General features: G+C 34.0%; 1 protein-coding gene across 1 annotated transcript; it reads right to left on the bottom strand.

Moving 5' to 3' along the window:
• Positions 1–22379: 22379 nt before the first annotated feature.
• On the bottom strand, positions 22380–25411 carry LOC128205197 (uncharacterized). The gene is made up of 4 exons (XM_052906683.1): positions 24773–25411; positions 23437–23477; positions 23174–23233; positions 22380–22586 (listed from the first exon to the last, which is right to left on the bottom strand). The coding sequence occupies exons 1-4, from the start codon at positions 25404–25406 to the stop codon at positions 22566–22568; spliced, it is 756 nt and encodes a 251-aa protein (XP_052762643.1). The 5' UTR covers positions 25407–25411; the 3' UTR covers positions 22380–22565.
• Positions 25412–26050: the final 639 nt, after the last annotated feature.

Raw genomic sequence — 26050 nt, 5'->3', positions numbered from 1 at the left:
CACAAAGTCATGGAGGGCTAAATGTTCACTACAGGTTCGCAAATTGTCAGTTTATTAACTTCTGCAGGCTATTGTCTTCTATATTTTCTATAAATTCTTCTTATCTATTTTCGCTTTGTATATACGGCCATTGACCGGAAACGATGATGGATATCTAATCAATAAAATGTTTATGTTTTATACAACACCAAAGAGCTTGAGCAATAAATGTCTCTTTAATTAATTACAAAAGCAAACAACTTTAACTATTCGCACTTACCAATTACATTTTTGTATCCTCCAATTATGACAGTTTGTTATATTGACACGCACGGTATTTTGCGACATGCTGCAAACCGTCATGACTATTTTCTCAACTACGTCTCGATCTACAGTTCGACATAAAGAACATAGGAAATGTGTGAAATTCAACCACTGCGACTGAAAAACGAGGTCGACATAGCGAAAAAGTCGAGATAAAAAATCGACACAAACAGATTTATTTTATACAGAATAAGAAGGAATAAATTCGGGACCGGAAAAAAGTCGACATAACCGGAAAGTCGACTTATCCGACGTCGACATACCGAGGTTCGACTGTACTTCCAAAAAAAGTTGTATTTTATACAAAAACATGTTAAAATATGTTTACCATAACAGTGGGGCCGATAATAAAATTTGTACCGTCAGCTTCCAGAAAATCGACCAAATTGTTCAGGCGATCCTGAAGTTTGAAGGAAAACTAGTAAAACTCCAAAACTAGTGAATACTTAAAGGAAGATACATCCAAGGAGGGCAGACATGATCAGACATTATCACCCCTTTCCCCGAGAGCATCCTCTGTATAAAAAGTTAATTAACATGTATGAATAAATTTTGATCAAGGGTAAATTATTTCAGTTAATGCTCTAATAATCCGTGGTTTCAATTCCAATAGGTATTTTATTATTTATTTAAATCTTGACGGTTGTCTGGCAGTCAACCAGGAGTTTAGCAAGTGATTTGAAGACAGACCTCCGGACGGCCCTGCTGGGGTCAGACTATTAATAATGTTGAAACCGAAAGCAGATGTCCTAAGGTCCACCCCGGAAGAAGTATTTCGCCCAATCTTACTCTCGTTAAACATTTGTCTATTTGTCTATTCTTAAGGAAGCAGAGTATCTGATAGGTGGTTGAAGACTCACCGAGACCCTATCAAATGTATTATTGTATGTTTTAGGCCGCCATTCGTTTGGGACGTGTCGACAGGCTAGTGCAAAGACCTCTGTGAGTGCAACATACGTTTAGGACCTGTAAAAGGCTAGAGAAAAGACCTATGTGTGTGCAATATAGAGCGGACAATTCACCTCCACATCCCTTAGACAATCCTAGGCTTCAACCACTTCATTCCCCTAACAGCCGACGTGGGACCCATACCATGGTAACCGTTTAGTTGTTCTCCAGACACTTATTATTCGGTTCCAAAAAATCTTTAATTAAATCGGGTCTAGAGCTTCTGTCTCGTTTTCTATAGACTGCAATGATGATAACGAGTCTGAGAGGCAGTATGTATGGACTTGTTACTGATAACCCAGTCCAATGCATCTTAAATAGCCAGGCATTATACCGAAAAGATAAGGATGTGATTGCTGAGTCATTTAGCGTTTTAAATAGTTTGGGATGGAATATAAAAGGCACATGCAACTATGTCAGATAACCGGTTTTTAGACCCGTCAGTGTATATTTTAAGATGCTCAGCATAAGTTTAATCAATATGAGAAATAGTTTTATCTTTAACGAGGTGCGGAAACATTTAGATTCTTTGGCGATTCCTTAGCGATAGAAATGTATACTGAAGGATCTTGAGAGGAACCATAGAAGGCGTCAGGTCTGGTAAAGTTACATCTCTTGTCATGGCCCCTCAAAAATGCTTTATGTGTGTATGGACCAAAGGGCACAGCTCTGAGCTTACCATTAAGTATCAAAATAATAATTATACATAATTTTGATACTAAAGTAAAAAAAACAGTTAAGGTATACATAACATTTTTTTTAGTATTGAAAGTAGTTACAACACATACACAATAAGAATTGAACATTGACCATTGCAAGTGCCCATTTCTGGGCTCGTTCAATGTGCATCTAAAGTGCCAATATCTGACCTAGCACCCTGTCCTTTCCAACTTCTTTCTGTAGCCCTGTGTATTTAGTTTAGATGAAGTAGCCGGGCCCCAATACTTCACTTACCGGGTTGCATATTTTCCGGGACAGTTTCCTAGCCCATTAGTTAAGGTAGCACACCCCTAATGAAAACCTCCACAAGAAAACTCTTCACTTTTAATGCTTTAGCCATTATGTTGTTACGCACATGACTACAAATCTTTTGAGGGTTTCATGGTAGCGGTACGAATCGATCCAGAAGCATATTTCATTTTTCTCTTTTATTTTGTCATAACCTTTCATTTTTGCAGAAGATTTAACATTAATGTCATTAAGAAGTAGTTAATTTCAGTTTAACACATAAACATTAGCTTCTTTGATGATTTTCTTACTTACAGTCACGGCTGAAAAAGGTTGAGAATTTCAAACCTTTAATTGTTTTAAACGAGACGGTAAAACATTCCGATTTTGTTGAAAGTTCGAAAAATGTTAAACTTTAAGTTAATTATTTATAAAGAACAGGTCATGAGTATTTCTAAAACTTTTTGATTTTACTATTAAACGTCAAGGTTCCAATTTGTATGTGTTAACAGTGTGTTAATACCATATGGCTATTTCACTACATTTTGATTATATTTGTTGATGATTTGATCAATAATGTAAAGTTAATTCTAAAAACAAGCATATATTTTGTTACTCTGATATAAAATTATTACCAACATGTTGAAAAATAAATGGAATAAAGGATTTTTCTTGTCTAGGGAGATGTCGTTTGTATATAAAATATGAAATGGGGGGGGGGTAATTTAAACTTAAATAAAATAGGTATTTGACGGTAAATTTCTTTTAAATATTGTTTTTAAAAAAGGAAATAATACACGTGTAGCAATTATCAAGCTGATTATAGTTTTTATGATGCCCAGGGTTGCTACCGTATAAGTTTTATTTCACCTTCGCATGTACAAGGGAAGTACCACCGCCTCTTCCTCCGGCATGTATGCAGGTGTACAGGGTAGGGCTCTCAGAGCTACACGAATGGCTTGATTGTGTGTGTTGTACAATACCTTAAGACTGTTTGGCGAAGTGTAACAACCTGATCATTTCATAAATTCATTATATTAATTAATAAAGCGCGATCATGTTCTGCTCGTAGTTAATGTTGTGTCATTGTCTTGTTATGTATGTTACATGTATGTAAATGTTTAAGTTTGTGACGTATGAAAGTAGTTGGTACAGTATGAGTGATTTACCTATTTATAGATTTATAGAGGGCGCTTTTACTAATCAATTTACCCGTGCTAACTTTCCCGGTCACTCATTCCTGTACTGAACACTGCAACCAACGGACCACTATTCATTGTTTACGTAAAGTGTTTAATATTCTTGCAAAAGAGTATTTTGCTGCCGGTAGGTTAGATTTTTATTTCATATTAGATCGAGTGTATTGTTTTACTTTTATTCATTATATATATGTATATATTGTGTAATTATCATTAATTATTGTGTTATTATTAAATACTACTGCAAAAAGGTGATGAATCATCTTTTATATTGCAGGCTTCATCTTCAACATCTACAATAAATATATATTCAAGACCTACAAAGGCGTTATATTATACCCCCGCTTACAGAAGCATTAGTATATAGTTGAGCTCCATAGTCTATTTTTGAACGTAATTAGGGAATAACCAGAAGACTGTGTTTGTCTGACCCAAAATATGTTCGACATAATACTATCATTAGGTTCAAGTCCTTTTCACATCATTATTTTCTTATCTTAACATGTTGTAAGATGAATGAGAGATATGGGTCGAGGTAAAGGCTTTAAAAACGTAAAACATTTTAATTTTAAAATGATATTTTGATCTCCTAAAGTGTTGCCAAACAGCATAGTTTTTGTTGTTTGAAATTTTAAAGCCACAATCTATGGACCAATGGTTAACCCTGTTTTTTACCTTAATTGCAAGAAGTTTGCCCGCATGTGAGGGTAAACATATGGACGTATATGACTTAGGATCGTTTTTGTCTTTCCAGAATTTTGAAGACGCACAAGGAGGGCCGTTATCCTCTCGGACGGAACCACCAAACCTCGCCAGACTAAGTTATAAAGATGCAACCAGATTTTATGGTTTGAAACCGGAATGTGCCCAAACACCAGATAATAGATTCAGCTCCGTTGGCGGACTTCCTCCTGCTGCCAATGGCTGATTTAAGCTCACTAAGTGAGAGAAGTAAATACCAAAACTTCAGGCGGAAGATTCTATCACCGAATACTGATTTTTTATGTGTGATTAAAAATTGAGCCTTTTCAATGGGATTGTTGGCAATATTATCTCTTTATCTAAGTAGTGGTACAGGGCAGGTAGAATGACCTTTAATTCAGTGAACCTTGTTCCAAAAATCCCTAGGATCCTTGGAATCACATTTTTAGCTTAAGTTTCCAAAAACCTTTATAAAATCATATTGTCAGGCGAGGGGTTTATTTTAAGGTTATTAAATGCTTATTTTATACCCTGTACAGCTTTGGAGCATTTGTCCGTCCACTATGGGACCGTTTGACGTTTGGGTTAATAACCGGAGGAGGGGATACTACTCCAAGCTATGGACAGGATTTTGTCAGTCAACTGACGATTAAAATGCTCCAGATCATTCAGATAAAAGTCAGAGAGAGAAAGTCCAAGACACAATAATGTGAATTTATACCAGTCAGCCTTTTCAAAATTAAAATCTGGCAGACGACTCTCCCGTGAATTTGACGTTCGTTTTACCTTTTGGAGGGCAGTATGGCAAGGAAAGAGATCCGACCCTAAATTGTCGTCTAGGACCCCACATGACGTAACACCTGTCAAACAGACACTGACTATGGTGAGGCCATTACACATGGGTTGATATTTCCATCCAGGTACAGACGTTCTCACAATATTTACAGACTCTTGAACAACCCCAACCTGGGTGATGTTCATTAAAGTCACCAGTGTATACCAGTTTCATTATATTGGTTGTACTCCGTATATTACTCTCCTGTGTGTTAAGTGCCTGAATATCACAACCCCGAGAGTAGACATGTTTTAGAACAAAGAGCTGGTGCTTTGTATGGTGAGCAATAATTGCCAGTGCCTCGATGGACGTGCCTCCATATTTTTCAAGGGAACAGTGACCTGCAGGGCATAGTATTGAACATTATACTTAATAAATTGTTAAGCCTGCAGAGACATTATCATTTAAGTTTGTATGATTTGAAATTTAATAAATGTGATAGCCGGGGATTGTTTTTTTAGTTAGTCCTCTTAGTTTCTTGAATGCACAATATATCAATCATATTTGAATCAGTAAACTATTTTACTTCCGAGTGTTTATTGGCGGAAACACCCTAACACTTGAATGAACATATTTTTAAATCCTTATCCATTTATAATGATATTAAACATGCAGAGGAGATTAGATATTTTGGGTTTGCCCATTGGAGACTAGGAGTAAAGTCTACGACTCAACTAATCCTCCTAGCCCTCAGTTGACCAGGTGTCTATGGACCCCTGCAGTGGTGCGCTGGCAAGTTATATGATGGCCACATGGGACCACCTCAGCCTTGCGGACCTATCCTAAATTTCTTAAATTGTCTGAATTTCTTTCATTTTAAGATTTTACCAAGTTTGTCTTATTTTTATTTTCTATATAAGGGCATGAACGGTGTTTTAACTAGAGATAAAAAAAAATGGTTAGATATTTTTAGTGGCCATTAACTTATTGAGTTATTAACCTTTAAAAATGTAACCATATTTGGAATTGGGCTATGACCACATATTGGGGTTGTTTCATATCAATTTAATATTCCAGTGTTACCTTTTTGTTATGCCTTTATACTAGAGTTATGGGAGGACCGGTTTGTAGCAGGGCTATGGTGGTTAACATTTTTGGGAAATAGTGATTCCATTTCACGGGATATATCTTCAGCTGCTTTCAGTGTTATACAATGAGCAGCCATGATGGTTGCGATGCCTCAGGTCTTTAAATAGATACACACTGCCTGTAGGCAGCTTAGTGTGAATTACCACAGTTTTTACAGTTTACGGTTTTGATTTTTGCTAAACATATTAGATTGTGCGAAAGCCCACCTACCACATGCTACTTAAAATATGCACTTAGGGGCCTTATGCCTAAACCCCTGACATTTTATACACCTATCATGGTCCTCCTGTCTAGGGTGAACATATAAAATAAGGCTTGTTCCGCCCGATCTTACGCACCCTGTGAGGCTCGTCTGGGGAATAAAAGTTATTCCAACCAATCGCGGTAATCCCGTTGGTGGTGGGGCCTTCAGGCACTCCAGCGCCAAGATATGGCACTGGTCGCATGGGGGGCAGCTCCAGATTGGTCATTTAAACTGAGCGTTGATTGGTCAAAATCCAAGCAATTTTATTTGCCAGGATCAGCTTTCTGAACTGGTCAAAACAACTATTGTATAATTAAGTATCAAATAAGATTCAGGCTTGTAAGATCCGCTTTGCGTTTTAAGATAATGTTATTGACTCTGGAAAAGCTTATTTAAGTTAAAAACAACAAAATAGCGATTTCTATCAATCATAAATGTCATTATTATATTTATATCCCGAACATGTTTTCTCAGTTTTACACGGCAGTGATAAAATTCGTCACAATACATTCTAGCTCTGGTGGAATGAAGTAACTGCGCATGCAAACCCAAGCCCAGATAGTTAATTGTTAACAAGTGCAAATTAATTTTACTAATATAATTTTGATGGTTTGGCAAAAAGTTAATTTAGTCAGAATAACCATTCACGACCAAAATGTCTTTTCTATATATATACAAATCCAAGAAGTATGTAAATGTAATATTAACAGTTCAAGTTTTGCTTAAAAAATTGCTGACATGAAAACTACCAAATGTGGATTGGCGTGTTTCCCGAATTGCCTGATGTTTGCAGCTACCTAAAGAAATTCCAGTGCTACGACTTGCAGCATCTCGTCCTGCATGTCACCAGATATATATTTGTCTGTTTTCTTCTCTAGCCACCTGAGCACTGGCTCGTCTTCTTCACAATTATGCATATTTAAACAATCTAGACAATCTTGACCATTGATTTGTGTTGTTTTGTAATCAAATTAAACATAACACATTCAAAAGTGTCTGGATTATCGTCAAATCTTCGATTTTATTTTTTATGTGTGTGCCATTTACGTATGCTGGATTGTATAATTCGTGACTAATCGGATCTTAGAAAATAATGTTTCGTATTTTCATAACAGTTAAATACCCAGAGATATTTTGGAGATTCTAATATACTAGTATTTTTGATAATTCGTTCAATTATCACACGTTATTCATCAGTATGTTGAATGGTACATTTTATAAGTTTTGAAAATATTTTCCATACCATGCACACATTTCTATCTACCTCTCCTGGTAGCACGACAAACGTTGAAAATACATTTTAACTATGCAAACAGTTCCCTGCAGTACTTACGGTACTTTGATTAAATTTACAATAATTTTCAAACGTTTGAACAACTGTCAGCTTGGATTTCCATAAATAAGATCAAACCCCTCAAAACTTCTGTTTCGTCGACCCTTCCAAGGCGGTGGCCCCAACATTTTATTAAACATGTAGTGTTCTGTCTGTCTGGTTTACACATGATGTGTTTCCCGATCCAAGGGAGTGACCCCAACATGTTATTATACATGTATGTTCTATCTGGCTGGTTTACACGTGGTGTGTGTCCCGTTCCAAGGGAGTGGCCCCAACATTTGATTATACATGTAGGTTATTGCTGGATGGTTTACACGTGATGTGTGTCCCGTTCCAAGGGAGTGGCCCCAACATTTTAATATACATGTAGTGTTCTGTCTGGCTGATTTACACGTGGTGTGTGTCCCGTTCCAAGGGATTGGCCCCAACATTTTTTGATACATGTAGGTTCTGTCTGGCTGGTTCACACATGGTGTGTGTCCCGTTCCAAGGCGGTGGCCCCAACAGTTTATTATACATGTATGTTCTATCTGTCTGGTTTACACATGGTGTGTGTCCCGTTCCAAGGGGGTGACCCAACATTTTATTATACATGTATGTTATATCTGGCTGGTTTAAACATGATGTGTGTCCCGTTCCTAGGGGGTGCCCCAAACATTTTATTATACATGTATGTTCCAGCTGGCTGGTTTAAACATGATGTTTCTGTAACGATTCTCATGACAATTATCTTAAAGAATGTGTTACGCTTTGATATCATAATTGTAAAAAAGTACCAAATTGTAAAAAAAAATTGTGTCGGAGACCGGGTTCGAACCCGTGTCGCCAAATTGCAGTCCAGACTCGTATCCACTGAGCTACGACGGCTAACTCTAGGAAGGTGACATAATTAAGCTATACACCTACTTCGGTAATATCACGTGATAACACCGACTAGCCAACTAGCCAATCACGCATAAGGAATGAATTCTACCTGGTAGGCATACTAAGTAATCTTTTTTAATGGAAAAATACGAAATAACTGCTAAACTTAAATAAATGGTAAACTATGTGGTATTTCAGTTAGTAAGTTTCAATGCATTGTACATATCGATACCAAGTTTATGTCAGTTTTCGACAATTTTCTTCTGTTTCCACTATTTTATCATACGGAGTACAGCCCCTTTAAAGAAGCGGAGCTCACGGAGAAATTTCTTAAAAAAAAGGACCGACTTGTTAGTGTAAGCACCTTTCAAATGGCATCAGCTTTAAAATGAATCCGTGCGCCTTTCAAAAAGACCTGTCAATCACTGCAAGATAGTGTGACGCCATTTAAATCAGAGTTGACACAGTAATCTGGCTATTGCAATACAAACAGTAGGCGTGACTATATCCGCATGCGCAGTTATTGCAATTTACTTAGTTATAAAGAGTTGTCTTCTGCAATAAGTAACGAATCTTCACAAATAAGAATCTCAACATTTTAAAAATAAAGCGCCCCTGATTGGCTGCCAATGTAGGGCAAACACTAATTTAGGATAACTATCGTTTACAAGGGTTATCATCGTAAACAATATGGTCTGCGGAAATCAACATTGGGGTATGACCCCTGATCTGATTGGTGTGAATAAAAGGGTCGTGTTCTTGCTTTGAAACCAACTGTAGTGCGTTCAGTATAGATGTTTTCGGCGAACGTTTGCTGTTTGGTTCCCCGCTTGCAGTTTATGCGCTGCCTTGCAACAGGGCTACAAAACGAAGCGAATGCGAGCGTTTTGTAAATGCTCGCCTTACTGAACGCACCGAAGTCAAGGGTGCTTAAATTAAAATTATTGCATACAATGTGTGTTTTTGGTCCGTTATCGTGGTGTGTTAAAACGCAAAAACCCGGGCGTTATCGGTAGAAAGCGTGCATTTTAAGTAAATTGACGTGCCGTTAATGACCGACTTTTTTTAAAAAAAGCTCGCAACATAACAATGGCAGCTGAGCGACCTGGTTTTTGACCGAAAGTGGGTTAACGATGCCAACTTTTGCACAAAAACAAATTTCAGCATACATAGCTGTATACAAATATCAACATATTAAATAAACCGCATTCAACTTACATATTTTCTTCTGAGTTGTCTTTTCCTGGCAAGCTGATGTGTTTTTACTAGATAGTACTTTCTGCAGTTGGTTTGACTATTTGCTTGCTTTAAAAGCACTAAATAAAGTCTAAAACGTTCAATTCTTCCGAACATTAGTTATTTTTGTCGATTTTATTCAAAACAAACGACTTATATGGACATGATTCCATTACGTCGTTTGCAATGAACAAAGAAATTTCAAATATTTTTTCTCTGATGCTGAAGATGCTTTAGATTTTATCAAGAACATGTTAAGAATTTTTTCAGGCTTAAATTAGTTATCAAAACAAATTAAGGTTAAAATTTCGGATGAATGCCGGGTCAACAATAGAAGGAGCTCGTAAAAGTAAATAATAGTGATTCATTGTAGTGTTTTAGCACGTATGTTTTATAGTGTTTATTTATTGTAGTGTTTTAGCACGTATGTTTTAATACTAAGTTCAAATTGACTTCAAGGTAAAATATAAAATAGTGTGGCTACTGCATTGGGAAGGACAACGAAACGTAAGTTTTGTGGGGTTTTACTTTGTTAGCAAACATATGTCAATAATTGCAAACTTGATCAAAGTAATGTAAGTAATGCAGGGGACTGATGGCAGGATGCTGCCTTGAAAGGCATATTGAAATATGTCTATGGTATTAAAATTGAATAAATTGGACCAGCCCAGCAGGGAATGTTGCGACGCGGCTTCGCGAAAACGATAATGATAACACGACAATACGATAATGAAAATGCGACAGTAATATGATGAATACGCGACAGTAGGATGATGATAACGCGACAGTACGATGATGAAAAAGCGACAGTACGATGATAAAAATGCGGCAGTAAGATGATGAATACGCCACAGTAGGATGATGATAACGCGACAGTACGATGATGTAAAAGCGACAGTACGATGATAAAAATGCGACAGCAAGATGATGATATCGCGACAGTACGAGAATCAAAACGCGACAGCAAGATGATGATAACACGACAGTGCGATGATGAAACCGCGACAGAACGATGATGAAAACGCGACAGTACGATGATGAAAACGTGACCGATGAAAACGCGACATTACAATGATGAAAACGCGACAGTACGATGATGAAAACGCGACAGCAAGATGATAATAACATGACAGTACGATTATGAAAACGCGACAGCAAGATGATGATGATAACGCGACATTACAATGGTGAAAATGCGACAGTATGATGATGAAAACGTGACCGATGAAAACGCGACATTACAATGATGAAAACGCGACAGTACGATGATGAAAACGCGACAGCAAGATGATAATAACATGACAGTACGATTATGAAAACGCGACAGCAAGATGATGATGATAACGCGACATTACAATGGTGAAAATGCGACAGTATGATGATGAAAACGCGACAGCAAGATGATAAGAACACGACAATACGACGGTGAAAACGTGACAGCAAGATGATGATAACACGACAGTACGATGAGGAAAACCCGACATTATGGTGGTAAAAACGCGACAGTACGATGGCGAAAATGCGACAGTACGATGGCGAAAACGCGACAGTACGATGATGAAAACGCGACGGTACGATGATGATAACACGACAGTATGGTGGTGAAAACATTACAGTAGGATGGCGAAAAAGCGACAGTACGATGGCGAAAACGCGACAGTACGATGATGAAAACGCGACAGTATGCTGATAATAACATGACAGAACGATGGCGAAAACGTGACAGTACGATGGAGAACACGCGACAGCACGATGATGATACCACGACAGTAGGATGATGATAACGTGACAGTACGATGCTGAAAACACGATATTATGATGATCAAAACACGACAGTAAGATGATAAAAAACACGACAGTGCGATACTACGATAACGAAAACGCGACATCACCATATTACCATGATGAAAAGGCAACAGTCCGATGGTGAAAATACGATAAATTGTTGCATTATGTTCATCGTACTGTCATGTTATCGAGTATTCGTTATCGTACTGTCGTGTTTTCAAAATCCTACTGTCGCGGTTTCGTTATCATAGTTTCGTGAGTTCGCGTTTTCATCGTCGTACTTTCGGTATCGCGTTGCAGTTCACCACAATCATTGGCGATGGCCATAACAGTATTCCACTTTACACGAACACATCAAATCAATTATTGCAATGAATACAATATAATGTACAGTTTATCATTTATATACATCTTAATCAGTAAGTTTGACTTCAATACCATAAAAACAACAAGTAAAAGAAATCATTTGTACCTTTTATTTCATTCTTTCATCATTTGATAATAAAATACATGCATGGAATATACACTAACTCTTGGTATATGTTATATTTCTACCATCACACTAACTCTTGATTATATGTTATATTTCTACCATCACACTAACTCTTGATTATAGGTTATATATTTCTACCATCACACTAACTCTTGAGTATAGGTTATATTTCTACCATCACACTAACTCTTGATTATAGGTTATATTTCTACCATCACACTAACTCTTGATTATAGGTTATATTTCTACCATCACACTAACTCTTGATTATAGGTTATATTTCTACCATCACACTCACTCTTGAGTATTTGTTATATTTTTACCTTCACACTTACTCTTTATTATTTTTTATGTTTCTACCATCACACTAACTCTTGATTATATATCATGTTTCCACAATCACTCTTACTCTTGATCTAATGTCATATCTCTACAATCACCCTAAATCTTGATTATATGTCATATTTCTACAATCACCCTAATTATTGTTCTACAATCATTTACTTTTGACCACTAGTTTTGTACAAATACTAATTCCATCGACATCAAGATTTATCTGCATTCCTCATCATCCATTTACATTGCAATATTTTACAAATAAGGTAATTCTCTCAGTGTCCAGTGAAGTATATCATTATGGTCAAATTAAGTATTTCATCAGTGTCACTTAAGTAAGTCATGAGTGTCAAATGAAGAAAGTCATGAGGGTGAAATGAAGTAAGTCATGAGGGTCAAATGAAGTAAGTCATAAGGGTCAAATGAAATATGTCATAAAATCAAAAGAAGAAAGTCATCAGGGTCGAATGAAGGAAGTCATAAGGGTAAATAAACATAATTATACCTATTGGTCAGTAAATAAATTGCAGACACCATTAGCTAATGTTCATGTACCGTCTTCTTAGTTCTATAGTAGACAACATAATTATCAACACGCGAAAAGTGAATAAAAAGCAGACTCCATTGACTTATGTTCATGTACCGTATACTTAGTTCAGTAAATGCACATTATAATTATTACTATTGTAAAGTAAATAAATTGCAGACACCATTAACTTATGTTCATGTACCGTCTACTTAGTTCAGTAAATGAATATTATAATTATTACTATTGGAAAGTAAATAAATTGTAGACACCATTAACTTATGTTCATGTACCGTATTCATAGTTCACTAAATGAACATTATAATTGTAACTATTGAAATGTAAATAAAGTGCAGACACCATTAACTTATGTTCATATACTGTCTACTTAGTTCAATAGTAAAACATTTAAATATTTACACGGGAAAAGTAATAAATTACAGACACCATTAACTTATGTTCATATACCGTCTACTTAGTTCAATAGTAAAACATATACATATTATCACGGGAAAAGTAATAAATAACAGACACCATTAACTTATGTTCATGTTCCGTCTACTTAGTTCCATAGTAAACAATATAATTATTAACACGGGAAAAGTAATAAATTGCAGACACCATTAACTTATGTTCATGTTCCGTCTACTTAGTTCAATCATTGAACATTTTAATTATTACTATTAGACATTGCATATACCATTAACTTATGTTCATGTTCCGTCTACTTAGTTCACTAAATAAACATTATAATTATTACTATTGGAAAGTAAATAAAGCGCAGACATCATTAACTTATGTTCATGTTCCGTCTACTTAGTTCAATAGTTAACAATATAATTATTAACACGGGAAAAGTAATAAATTGTAGACACCATTTACTTATGTTCATGTTCCGTCTACTTAGTCCAATTAATGAACATTATAATTATTACTATTGGAAAGTAAATAAATTGCAGACACCATTAACTTATGTTCATGTTCCGTCTACATTGTTCAATAAGTGAACATTATAATTATTACTATTGTAAATTAAATAAAGTGCAGACACCATTAACTTATGTTCATGTACCGTCTACTTAGTTCAATAGTAAACAATATAATACTTAACACGCGAATGTAAATAAATTGCAGACACCATTAACTTATGTTCATGTACCGTCTACTTAGTTTAATACTAAACAATATATTTATTTACACGGGAAAAGTAATAAAGTGCAGACACTATTAACTTATGTTCATGTACCGTCTACATAGTTCAATAGTAAATAATACAATTATTAACACGGGAATGTATTACATTGCAGACACCATTAACTTATGTTCATGTTCCGTCTACTTAGTCCTATCAATGAACATTATAAGTATTACTATTGGAAAGTAAATAAATTGCAGACACCATTAACTTATGTTCATGTTCCGTGTTCTTAGTTCAGTAAGTGAACATTATAATTATTACTATTGTAAAGTAAATAAAGTGCAGACACCATTAACTTATGTTCATGTACCGTCTACTTAGTTCAATAGTAAATAATATAATTATTAACACGATAATGTAAATAAATTGCAGACACCATTAACTTATGTTCATGTACCGTCTACTTAGTTCAATCGTAAACAATATAATTATTAACACGGGAAAAGGAATAAATTGCAGACACCATTAACTTATGTTCATGTACCGTCTACTTAGTTCAATATTAAACAAAATAATTATCAACACGCGAATGTAAATACATTGCAGACACCATTAACTTATGTTCATGTACCGTCTTCTTAGTTCAATAGTAAACAATATAATTATCAACACAAGAATGTAAATAAATTGCAGACACCATTAACTTATGTTCATGTACCGTCTACTTAGTTCAATAGTAAACAATATAATTATTAACACGGGAAAAGTAATAAATTGCAGACACCATTTACTTATGTTCATGTTCCGTCTACATAGTTCAGTTAGTGAACATTATAGTTATAACTATTGGAAAATAAATAAATTGCAGACACCAGTAACTTATGTTCATGTACCGTCTACTTAGTTCAATAGTAAACAATATAGATATTAACACGGGAATGTAAATAAATTGCAGACACCATTAACTTATGTTTATGTACCGTCTACTTAGTTCAATCGTAAACAATATAATTATTAACACGGGAAAAGTAATAAATTGCAGACACCATTAACTTATGTTCATGTACCGTCTACTTAGTTCAATATTAAACAAAATAATTATCAACACGCGAATGTAAATACATTGCAGACACCATTAAATTATGTTCATGTACCGTCTTCTTAGTTCAATAGTAAACAATATATTTATCAACACGCGAATGTAAATACATTGCAGACACTTTTAACTTAAGTTAATGTACTTTCTACAAAGCTCGATAGTAAACAACATAAAATATTACATGTGAGAAGTAAATAAATTGCAGACACCATTTACTTATGTGAATGTACCGTCAACTTAGTTCAGTAAATGAACATTATAATTGTTACTTTTCGACAGAAAATAAAGTGCAGACACCATTCTTTATGCTCATGTACCTTCTACTTAGGTCAATAAATACACATTATAATTGTAAATATTGAAAAGTAAAGAAACTGCATACACCATTAACTAATGTTCATGTACAGTCTATTTAGTTCAATAGTAATCAATATATTTATTACCACGTGAAAAGTAGATTAATTGCAGACACCATTAACTTATGTTCATGTACCGTATTCATAGTTCACTAAATGAACATTATAATTGTTACTATTGAAAAGTAAATAAAGTGCAGACACCATTAACTTAGGTTCATGTTCTGTCTACTAAGTTCAGTTGGTGAACATTATAGTTATTACTATTGGCAAGTAAACAAAAGTGCAGACACCATTAACTTATGTTCTTGTACCGTCTACATAGTTCAATATTGAACAACGTAATTTATCAACAGGCGAATGTTAATACATTGCAGAAACTATTACCTTACGTTCTTGAACTGTCTACTTAGCTCGATAATAAACAACATAAACTAAACATGGGAAAAGTTAATAAAGTGAAGGCACCATTTACTCATGTGAATGTACCGTCAACTTAGTTCAGTAAATGAACATTATAATTGTTACTTTTCGAAAGAAAATAAATTGCAGACACCATTCTTTATGCTCATGTACCTTCTACTTAGGTCAATAAATACAGATTATAATTGTAAATATTGGAAAATAAAGAAAGTGCATACACCATTACCTGAGGTTCATGTACAGTCTACTTAGTTCAATAGTAAACAAAATATTTATTACCACGGGAAAAGTAAATAAATTGCAGACACCATTTACTTATGTTAATGTACCGTCTACCTATTTCAATAAATGAACATTATGATTATTACTATTGGCAAGTAAATAAATTGCAAACGCCATTAGCTTATGTTCATGTACCGTCTACTTAGTTCAAAAGTAAACAACATAATTATCAACACGCGAAAAGTAAGTAGAGTGCAGACACCATGAACTTATGTTCATGTACCGTCTACTTAGCTCGATAATAATCATCAGTATTATTAACACGCGAAAAGTAAATAAAGTGTAGGCACCATTAACTTATGTTCATGTACCGTCTTATTAACTTAATAGTAAACAATATAATTATTAACACGGGAAAAGTAAATAAAGTGCAGACACCATTAACTTATGTTCATGTACCGTCTACTTAGCTCCATAATTAACATCATAATTATTAACATGGGAGAAGTAAATATAGTTCAGACACCATTAACTTACGATTATGTACCATGTACTTATTTCAATAAATGAACATTATAATAATTACAATGGGAAAGCAAAAACAATGCAGACACAATTAACTTACTTTCATGTGCTATTTAAGTTCAGTAATTGAATATTATAACTATTAACATAGGAAACGGTTATAAATTGCAGACACTAGTAGCATACCACAAGTACCGTCTTTGTCAATATATACTGCTTGTTTTAATAACTTGAATCGTCAAAATTCACATTTCTTATTTATTAATAATGTTTTTCAATTACATTTACCTCTATAAAAATGATGTTCTGGAAATGGGTTATCATTTCAAAATTTCCTATTTTACCGTAAAATACCATTCTTATCATTCACTTTTTTTCTAATTCATATATGTATAAATAACATTAAAAGTCATTCTTCAAAATAAAATGGTTATGCTATAATAAACAAAATGTTACTGGGGTGTACAATATGTTAAACAAACACCGGAAAAATGACAAGCAGAATATAATTAGGGCATAAAATACAGGATATATACATGTATACAATGGGATTAACAAGAAAATGTGAACTGTCATGAAAAAAAGCAAAACAATGCTAACCATAACATATGTACAAATACCAATGCATTCTAGCCATCTAAATGAATGTACATGTGCATTGATGGAATAAGATTTTAATTATCGATCAATCATGAGGAGACTCGTAAAGCTAAATCAATGATTTTCCTATAGTTTCCATTTTCGTGACTAGGGAATAATAAAACGTTTCGATAAATACGAGATGAAATCAATTGAAGTAAGCAATTGTGTAAAATAAAGTATATAATAAGTGTTAAATGTAGTATGGCATCAGTGTTAAATGTAGTATGTCATCAGTGTTAAATGTAGTATGTCATCAGTGTTAAATGTAGTATGGCATCAGTGTCAAATGTAGTATGGCATCAGTGTTAAATGTAGTATGGCATCAGTGTCAAATGTAGTATGGCATCAGTGTTAAATGTAGTATGTCATCAGTGCTAAATGTAGTATGTCATCAGTGTTAAATTCAGTATGTCATCAGTGTTAAATTCAGTATGTCATCAGTGTTAAATGTAGTATGTCATCAGTGTTAAATGTAATATGTCATCAGTTGCAAATGTAGTATGTCATCAGTGTTAAATTCAGTATGTCATCAGTGTTAAATGTAGTATGTCATCAGTGTTAAATGTAGTATGTCATCAGTGTTAAATGTAGTATGTCATCAGTGTTAAATGTAGTGTGTCATCAGTGTTAAATGTAGCATGTCCTCAGTGTTAAATTCAGTATGTCATCAGTGTTAAATGAAGTATTCATCAGTGTTAAATGTAGTATGGCATCAGTGTTAAATGTAGTATGTCATCAGTGTTAAATGTAGTGTGTCATCAGTGTTAAATGTAGTATGTCATCAGTGTTAAATGTAGTATGTCATCAGTGTTAAATGTAGTATGTCATCAGTGTAAAATGTAGTATGTCATCAGTGTTAAATGTAGTATGTCATCAGTGTTAAATGTAGTATGTCATCAGTGTTAAATGTAGTATGTCATCAGTGTAAAATGTATTATGTCATCAGTGTTAAATGTAGTGTGTCATCAGTGTTAAATGTAGCATGTCATCAGTGTTAAATGTAGTATGTCATCAGTGTTAAATGTAGTATGTCATCAGTGTTAAATGTAGTATGTCATCAGTGTTAAATGTAGTGTGTCATCAGTGTTAAATGTAGCATGTCATCAGTGTTAAATGAAATATGTCATCAGTGTTAAATGAAGTATGTCATCAGTAACAAATGTTGTATGTCAACACTGTCAAATGAAGCATGTCATCAGTGTCAAATGAAGCATGTGGTCAGAGTCAAATGAAGTATGTTATCAGTTGGAAATGAAGTATGTCATCAGTAACAAATGTTATATGTCAACACTGTCAAATGAAGCATGTCCTCAGTGTCAAATGAAGCATGTGATCAGAGTCAAATGAAGCATGTCATCAGTGTCAAATGAAGCATGTGATCAGAGTCAAATGAAGTATGTCATCAGTTGCAAATGAAGTATGTCATCAGTAACAAATGAAGTAAATTATCACTGACAAATGAAGCATGTCATCAGTGTCAAATGAAGTATGTCATCAGTTGCAAATGAAGTATGTCATCAGTAACAAATGTTGTATGTCAACACTGTCAAATGAAGTATGTCATTAGTGTCAAATGAAGAATGTGATCAGAGTCAAATGAAGTTTATCATTAGTGTCGAATGTAGTAAGTTATTAGTGCTATCTTTTGTTTTTATTGTTACCGGTTTATAAAGCATATGATTATAATAATCGGACACTCGTTAGCAAATAGCGCACATTTTTATTCTGTTCATTCAAGAAATATATCTAAAAACTCGCTAAAGACTCATTTATAAACACATTTCCTGAACACGTATGATATTGTATGACAATAAGATTAACACTATTTCTCGTGAAAACGCTTCAAGCCTTACCCCAAGAGAACCCTTTATTTGTAGTGACGATGAATTCTAGAATCGGCATTATTTACAAGACAGATTAAAACAAATGAAAGTATACTAACAGCGACGATGAACTCTAGAATCGGCATTATATACAAGACAGATTAAAACAAATGGGAGTATACTAACAGTGACGATGAACTCTAGAATCGGCATTATTTACAAGACAGATTAAAACAAATGGAAGTATACTAACAGTGACGATGAACTCTAGAATCGGCATTATCTACCAGACAAATTAAAACGAATGGAAGTATACTAACAGTGACGATGAACTCTAGAATCGGCATTATTTATAAGACAGATTAAAACAAATGGAAGTATACTAACAGTGACGATGAACTCTAGAATCGGCATTATTTACAAGAAATATTAAAACAAATGGAAGTATACTAACAGTGACGATGAACTCTAGAATCGGCATTATTTACAAGACAGATTAAAACAAATGGAAGTATACTAACAGTGACGATGAACTCTAGAATCGGCATTATTTACAAGAAATATTAAAACAAATGGAAGTATACTAACAGTGACGATGAACTCTAGAATCGGCATTATTTACAAGACAGATTAAAACAAATGGAAGTATACTAACAGTGACGATGAACTCTAGAATCGGCATTATCTACCAGACAAATTAAAACGAATGGAAGTATACTAACAGTGACGATGAATTCTAGAACCGGCATTATTTATAAGACAGATTAAAACAAATGGAAGTATACTAACAGTGACGATGAACTCTAGAATCGGCATTATTTACAAGAAATATTAAAACAAATGGAAGTATACTAACAGTGACGATGAATTCTAGAATAAATGTATGATGCCAAAACAGTTCAAACATTAACTAGACGCAGAATTATCAGACAAATAAATAGGATGCACATATTAACACATTTATACAAATGAAACTATATTAACAGTCATTAAATGTATTTTGAAATCACTATACCGTACAATATATCTTTATATGTATTCTGTAACCACTATACCGGACAATATATATTTATATGTATTCTGAAACCACTATACCGGACAATATATATTTATATGTATTCTGAAACCACTATACCGTACAATATATATTTATATGTATTCTGAAACCACTATACCGTACAATATATATTTATATGTATTCTGAAACCACTATACCGGACAATATATATTTATATGTATTCTGAAACCACTATACCGTACAAAATATATCTACACAATCACAACTATTTTAACAGCAGTAATGTTTATTAAAGGGACTCACTCACAGCTTTTATGTTTGCAACAATTTTCTCATACTTGAAATTCAGTTATTTGACTTCCTTTGTTGAACAAACACAAAACAGCCATTGGTAGATACTCACTTGAGCAGACTTTTGTGAATACAAGCCGAAAATAATTCAGTTTTCAACAGTGGTACCAGTGCTTTTCGGAAAAATATATTAAGATATTTGACAATGGCAAGTATACATAAGCAAGAGAGCTCTTATATGATGCTTATGATGATGTCGAATCTATGTTACTAGCATTTTGTTGACATTTTACAAGAACTATTTAGTTTGGATTTTTGGACTTAAAAAAATGTGAACGAGTTCCTTTAAAAACTAACCACTTTTACTTACAAAACATGCATGTGTATCAAGCTCTTTTTACATTAAAAAATGAAATCACTTTAACTTGTAAGGCATAAAAAACACATTAAACAGACTGAACTCAATATGCAGCAACAACACACTTTAGAATAGTTATGACAATGTCAAGAAAGGCAACTCTATTTACAGTAAATCATTATAACAATGTTTAGAAATGCAACTATATTTACAGAAATAATAAACTCTGAAATCACTATAACTTGCAAGGCATATAACAGCACTATCAAACTCTCCATACAGAATCAGCACTCTTTATAATCATTATGACAATGTTTAGAAATTCAACTTTATTTACAGTAATAATTTACTCTGAAATCATTATAACTTGCAAGGCATACAACAACACTATCAAACTCTCTATTCAGCAACAGCACTCTTTAGAATCATTATGACAATGTTTAGAAATTCAACTTTATTTACAGTAATAATCTACTCTGAAATCATTATAACTTGCAAGGCATACAACAACACTATCAAACTTTATTTTCAGCAACAGCACTCTTTAGAATCATTATGACAATGTTAAGAAATTAATCTATGTTTACAGTTGTACAGTACCCTGATATCACTTTAAAGCTGCACTCTCAGAGATTGAACGTTTTGACAGCTTTTTTTATTTTTAGTCTTAGAACGAGCCTATTTTTGCGAAAATGCGTGGAAACCTGTTATACAAGAAAGCTGACAAAAATAAGATTGCAGAATTTTATATTTAAGTTCAAAAAATGATGTTTTATGTATTTGTTCTTAAACGTTAGTTATAAAACATTCATTTTCGAATAGAAATATGAAAATCTGCTATCTGATCTTTTGTCAGCAATCTTTTATCATTGGTTTGCAGATATTTACGCAAAAGTTTGGTCTTTCCATGACAAAAAAATAAAAAAAAGTTGTAAAAACGGTATATTTGTGGGAGTGCAGCTTTAACTTGCAAGACTTAAACAAACAGATCAAAATCTATATACAGCAACCACACACTTTAGAATCAGTTTGACATACAAGACGTACAGAGGGTACTTGTTTGTTTTTAGTGTACGACAGTTATATATTTCTTGAGTGAACACCAAAAACCAAAATATTTACATTGTTGTGAACGAGGTGAACTATATAACAATCTTACACTGAAAAACACACCCTGTCTCTTTATTTAATGCTGACCTTTTATGAGAAATAATAATTATTTTATCTTTACTTTAAAAATATCGCCAAATGTTAGCAAAACGGTGTCATACCGGGAATGACGTCATTGTTGTTTTTTCATCATAGCACTGTGTGCGTTAACATTTAATTTATAACAGTTTATCGGACTTGAGATAATCAGTGATATAAGTCATCGTTATTTTTCAATAACCACAGGCAAACAACATGAAAGAAAAGCTTAAACTCCATTCAAAATATTAAGCAATTGATATTTAAGCTAACATTACGTCATTGCTTTTTCTTTCCAACAATTTGTGCATACGTTTCTATATTTTAGTGTGAAACAAGCTTATCTGAGAAAAGCAGTTAACACATTAAGATAAATTTACGGATTCAAACGGTGAGTTTATCACGATATATTTACCATTATTTTTCAATAAGGCAATGAAAAGAATGACATGAAGTGTTAACATTTCCAGCAACACATTTGTTTCTCATAAATCAGCAACTTACACCGTTTTTTAAGAAACTTCGGAAAATAAACTTGTACAAAACTATTAAACACATCGTTCCTTAGACTTTAGGTTTACTTTGATTTTTTGCTTCCAAAGCTTTAAAAAACCTTCGTGCTTCCTGAAAACGCGTCAGCTCAGCTTTTTCGGAACCTGGAACAAAAATAACTGCATTGAAACACACAATTGATAATGACAATACGTATGGAGAACATGCTCGCAAGAGGTAATTCTTTAATATTTTATATTAATAATAAATAATTCAACTCATAAGTGATAAAACAACACTTTTCAAACTCTAACCCGAAAATGCAATCATCATCATCATCATCATCATCATCATCATCATCATCATCATCATCATCATCATCAACAACAAAAACAACACCCCCACCATCATCATCATTATCATCATCATCATCATCATCATCATATCATCATCATATCATCATCATCATCATCATCATCATCATCATCATCATCATCATCATCATCAATCATCATCATCATCAACAACAGCACCAACACCCCCACCATCATCATCATTATCATCATCATCATCATCATCATCATCATCATCATCATATCATCATCATCATCATCATCATCATCATCATCATCATCATCATCATCATCATCATCATCATCACTACCACAATCATCACCACCATGCTGTTCAAAAACAACAACAATATAACAACAACATCATCATCATCATAAAGCACAAATATTTCGCTTACCGACAGATCAAGGGGAGTTTCCCCCGGAAGCCTGAAGGGACTCTTCCGTTTCCGTTGACGCTGAATAATGGAACAGATGCATGCCGTTATATTTCAAATTTATGAAAATAATAGAATGCAAAGAAAAAGTCCTTAAACTATTAGCAAAAAGGTGAATAAACTTTTATTACATGCTATATCTTGTTTCCGGTAATTATTTTCCTATTTTTATTCTCAAGTTCAAGCAAGGAATGTGTTGTTAAAATCAATTCACTGACACTTACCGACGGAAAAGCCTGGACTAACTCTTGCGGTTCCGTGGAGGCTAAAAAATGGAACAGATTCATGTAGCTATATTTTAAATATATAAAAATAGAACAAACCAATTTGGCTTGGCCGTATTCATGTATCACGGTATCAAGTTGATTAATAAATCATTCATGCTACTTGTACCATATGGATAGATCATAATAACCAGTAAAACCGAGCAAAACCTACATTATGATAAACTCGAGCGCTTTTCCACTATACACAGGTCATTTATTTGACATTTTTTTCGGACAGTATGATAAAAACAGTTACTGCACCCATTACCCTCGTGTCTTTAAGTATACACAAGAAAACAAATAATGCATAGCATCAAGTCGGCGCAATGAAATTAGAAGAAATATGTGCATGCAGATAACCAAAAATGGTTATTATTTCAATGATAATATTTTGTTTTATGGTTGGTTTACATATGCTCGAAGCACAATATGGTTAATAATATTGTTACAATAGTTTAAGCCCGGAATTATAGATATTCTGGGCGCCGACTAATAACTCGTGCTTAACGCTCGTGTAAAATTGATGTTACTTTGATGACTTGAAACGTATTACCTGAATATAAGAAATCTATGATGTATGCACAACAACATGAAACTAGCGTAAGGAAATCACGTATTGCATATGAAAGCTTAACATATATACATCATATAAGCGTTTATTTTCAGTGGCAGCAATTTTCTGATGTTTTATTAAAAGGGGTTGAAATACGTTATCTATTTTATACAGTTAAATAATAATTTATCTTTATGATATTCAAAATGAGCCATTTTTCTTTCTTTTTTAATCAAAATATATTTAAATATGTATTTTGACTAATTGGCTATACTCAAGCCTGTTTAGCTTAGGAAGTTTTGAGAAATTGGCATTAAATTATTAGTTAATTATAGAACGGACACAAGGTGGAATATTATTGATTGGTACGTGCAATTCATACGCGTTAATGAAATACATACATTTACAACTTTGGCACACAAAATATACTTATTTAGTTAGTACAAAACGTATATAAAAAACATCATAATTTGATTCAAAACAATTTTAAACAATAAAATCAATTTGATTCGTTTTCAAACATGATAACTCCAAATAGAAATGATTTGCAGAAAAACAAAAATGACTTTAAAAAGAAAATCTAAATTTTAGCAGAATATATTTATTATCATAGCCAGTTTCAGTTTAGATCTTTTCATCATTCAGCCAGTTTCAGTTTAGATCTGTTCATCATTCAGCCAGTTTTAGTTTAGATCTGTTCATCATTCAAATATATCAAGCAATTGTGAGAATGTCACCTACCTTTCACGTTTACTTTAAACTCAACCGACCATCTACCGCGCATATTAAGTTGAAAGGGCTTCACAAGTTTCACGGCAGAATGGTTCTCCATCTCCACCTGCAGCTGTCTCACGTCCTCTTCATGCTTTATTGTACACCACCATAACTGACAGTTCACAAAACGTCCCGACTGTATCACACTACTAACGAGACGTCTGAACACTTCTGCTGACATGGTCAATAGCCATAATGTAATATGTGGTGTATAGTCAGCTGTGACGGGCTGTAGAGCAACCATCTGAAGAGCGGACTGGTTCTCCATCTCCACCTGCAGCTGTCTCACGTCCTCTTCAGGTTCTATTTTACAGCGCGATAACTTACAGTTCACAGAACATCCCGACTGCATCACAATACTAACGAGACGTCTGAACGCTCCTGCTGCAATGGTAGTAGTATACAATGTAATGTTTGTTCTATAATCAGATGAGACGGGCTGTAGAGCAACCAACTGAAGAGCGGACTGGTTCTCCATCCCCACCTGCAGCTGTTGCACGTCCTCTTCAGGCTTTATTGTACACCCCGATAACACACAGTTCACATAATGTCCCGACTGTATCACAAATCTAACGAGACGTCTGAACGCTCCTGCTGACATGATTATGTTATCCAATATAACATCCGTAAGGGTAGAAAGCCGCCCGTCCTGAAATGCCATGTTAACAATGTAAGTACATATTCAGGTAACACATACGTTAGTTCATTAGTCGTTCGAGGAAATGACGAAATAAATGTGCAATATTTGATATATGGAAAAAAGACAAGCCTTTCTCAGATACGAAAGGGAACATACGTTTCTGGAGAATAGTTATCACACTGTATACAATTGTTTAGCTGTTGTAACGTTACACGAGTCATCTGCATACCATATTTGAATTCACGCATCGATGAATAATATGATTGCCAGATCGATAATAATATGAAGTACGGTGATGATGCAAAGCGGATTCTTTCCGTCCAAATTTTTCATTTGCGGCTTCTATCCGGCACCGATACGGAATCTATCCGTCTTGCTTATATCGGAGAAACAAACAGCAAAGTGCTATAATTATGTTTATGATTTGATACCTAAAGAACAACTTCATTAACTGTCGACAAACAAACACAAAAATGAAAGCCCAATATCTTTTTATTCATCTGAACGAATACAAATAAAACAGCGATTATGATTCTGAGAGCAAATACCATGTAAAAGAAACCTTGATATGTATCTACTGTCAGCTATATACATCCTGATAATTA

The sequence above is a fragment of the Mya arenaria genome, chromosome 10 (genome assembly GCF_026914265.1).
Source record: "Mya arenaria isolate MELC-2E11 chromosome 10, ASM2691426v1".
Lineage (NCBI taxonomy): Eukaryota > Metazoa > Mollusca > Bivalvia > Myida > Myidae > Mya > Mya arenaria.
This window is presented reverse-complemented; position numbering and strand designations above follow the sequence as displayed.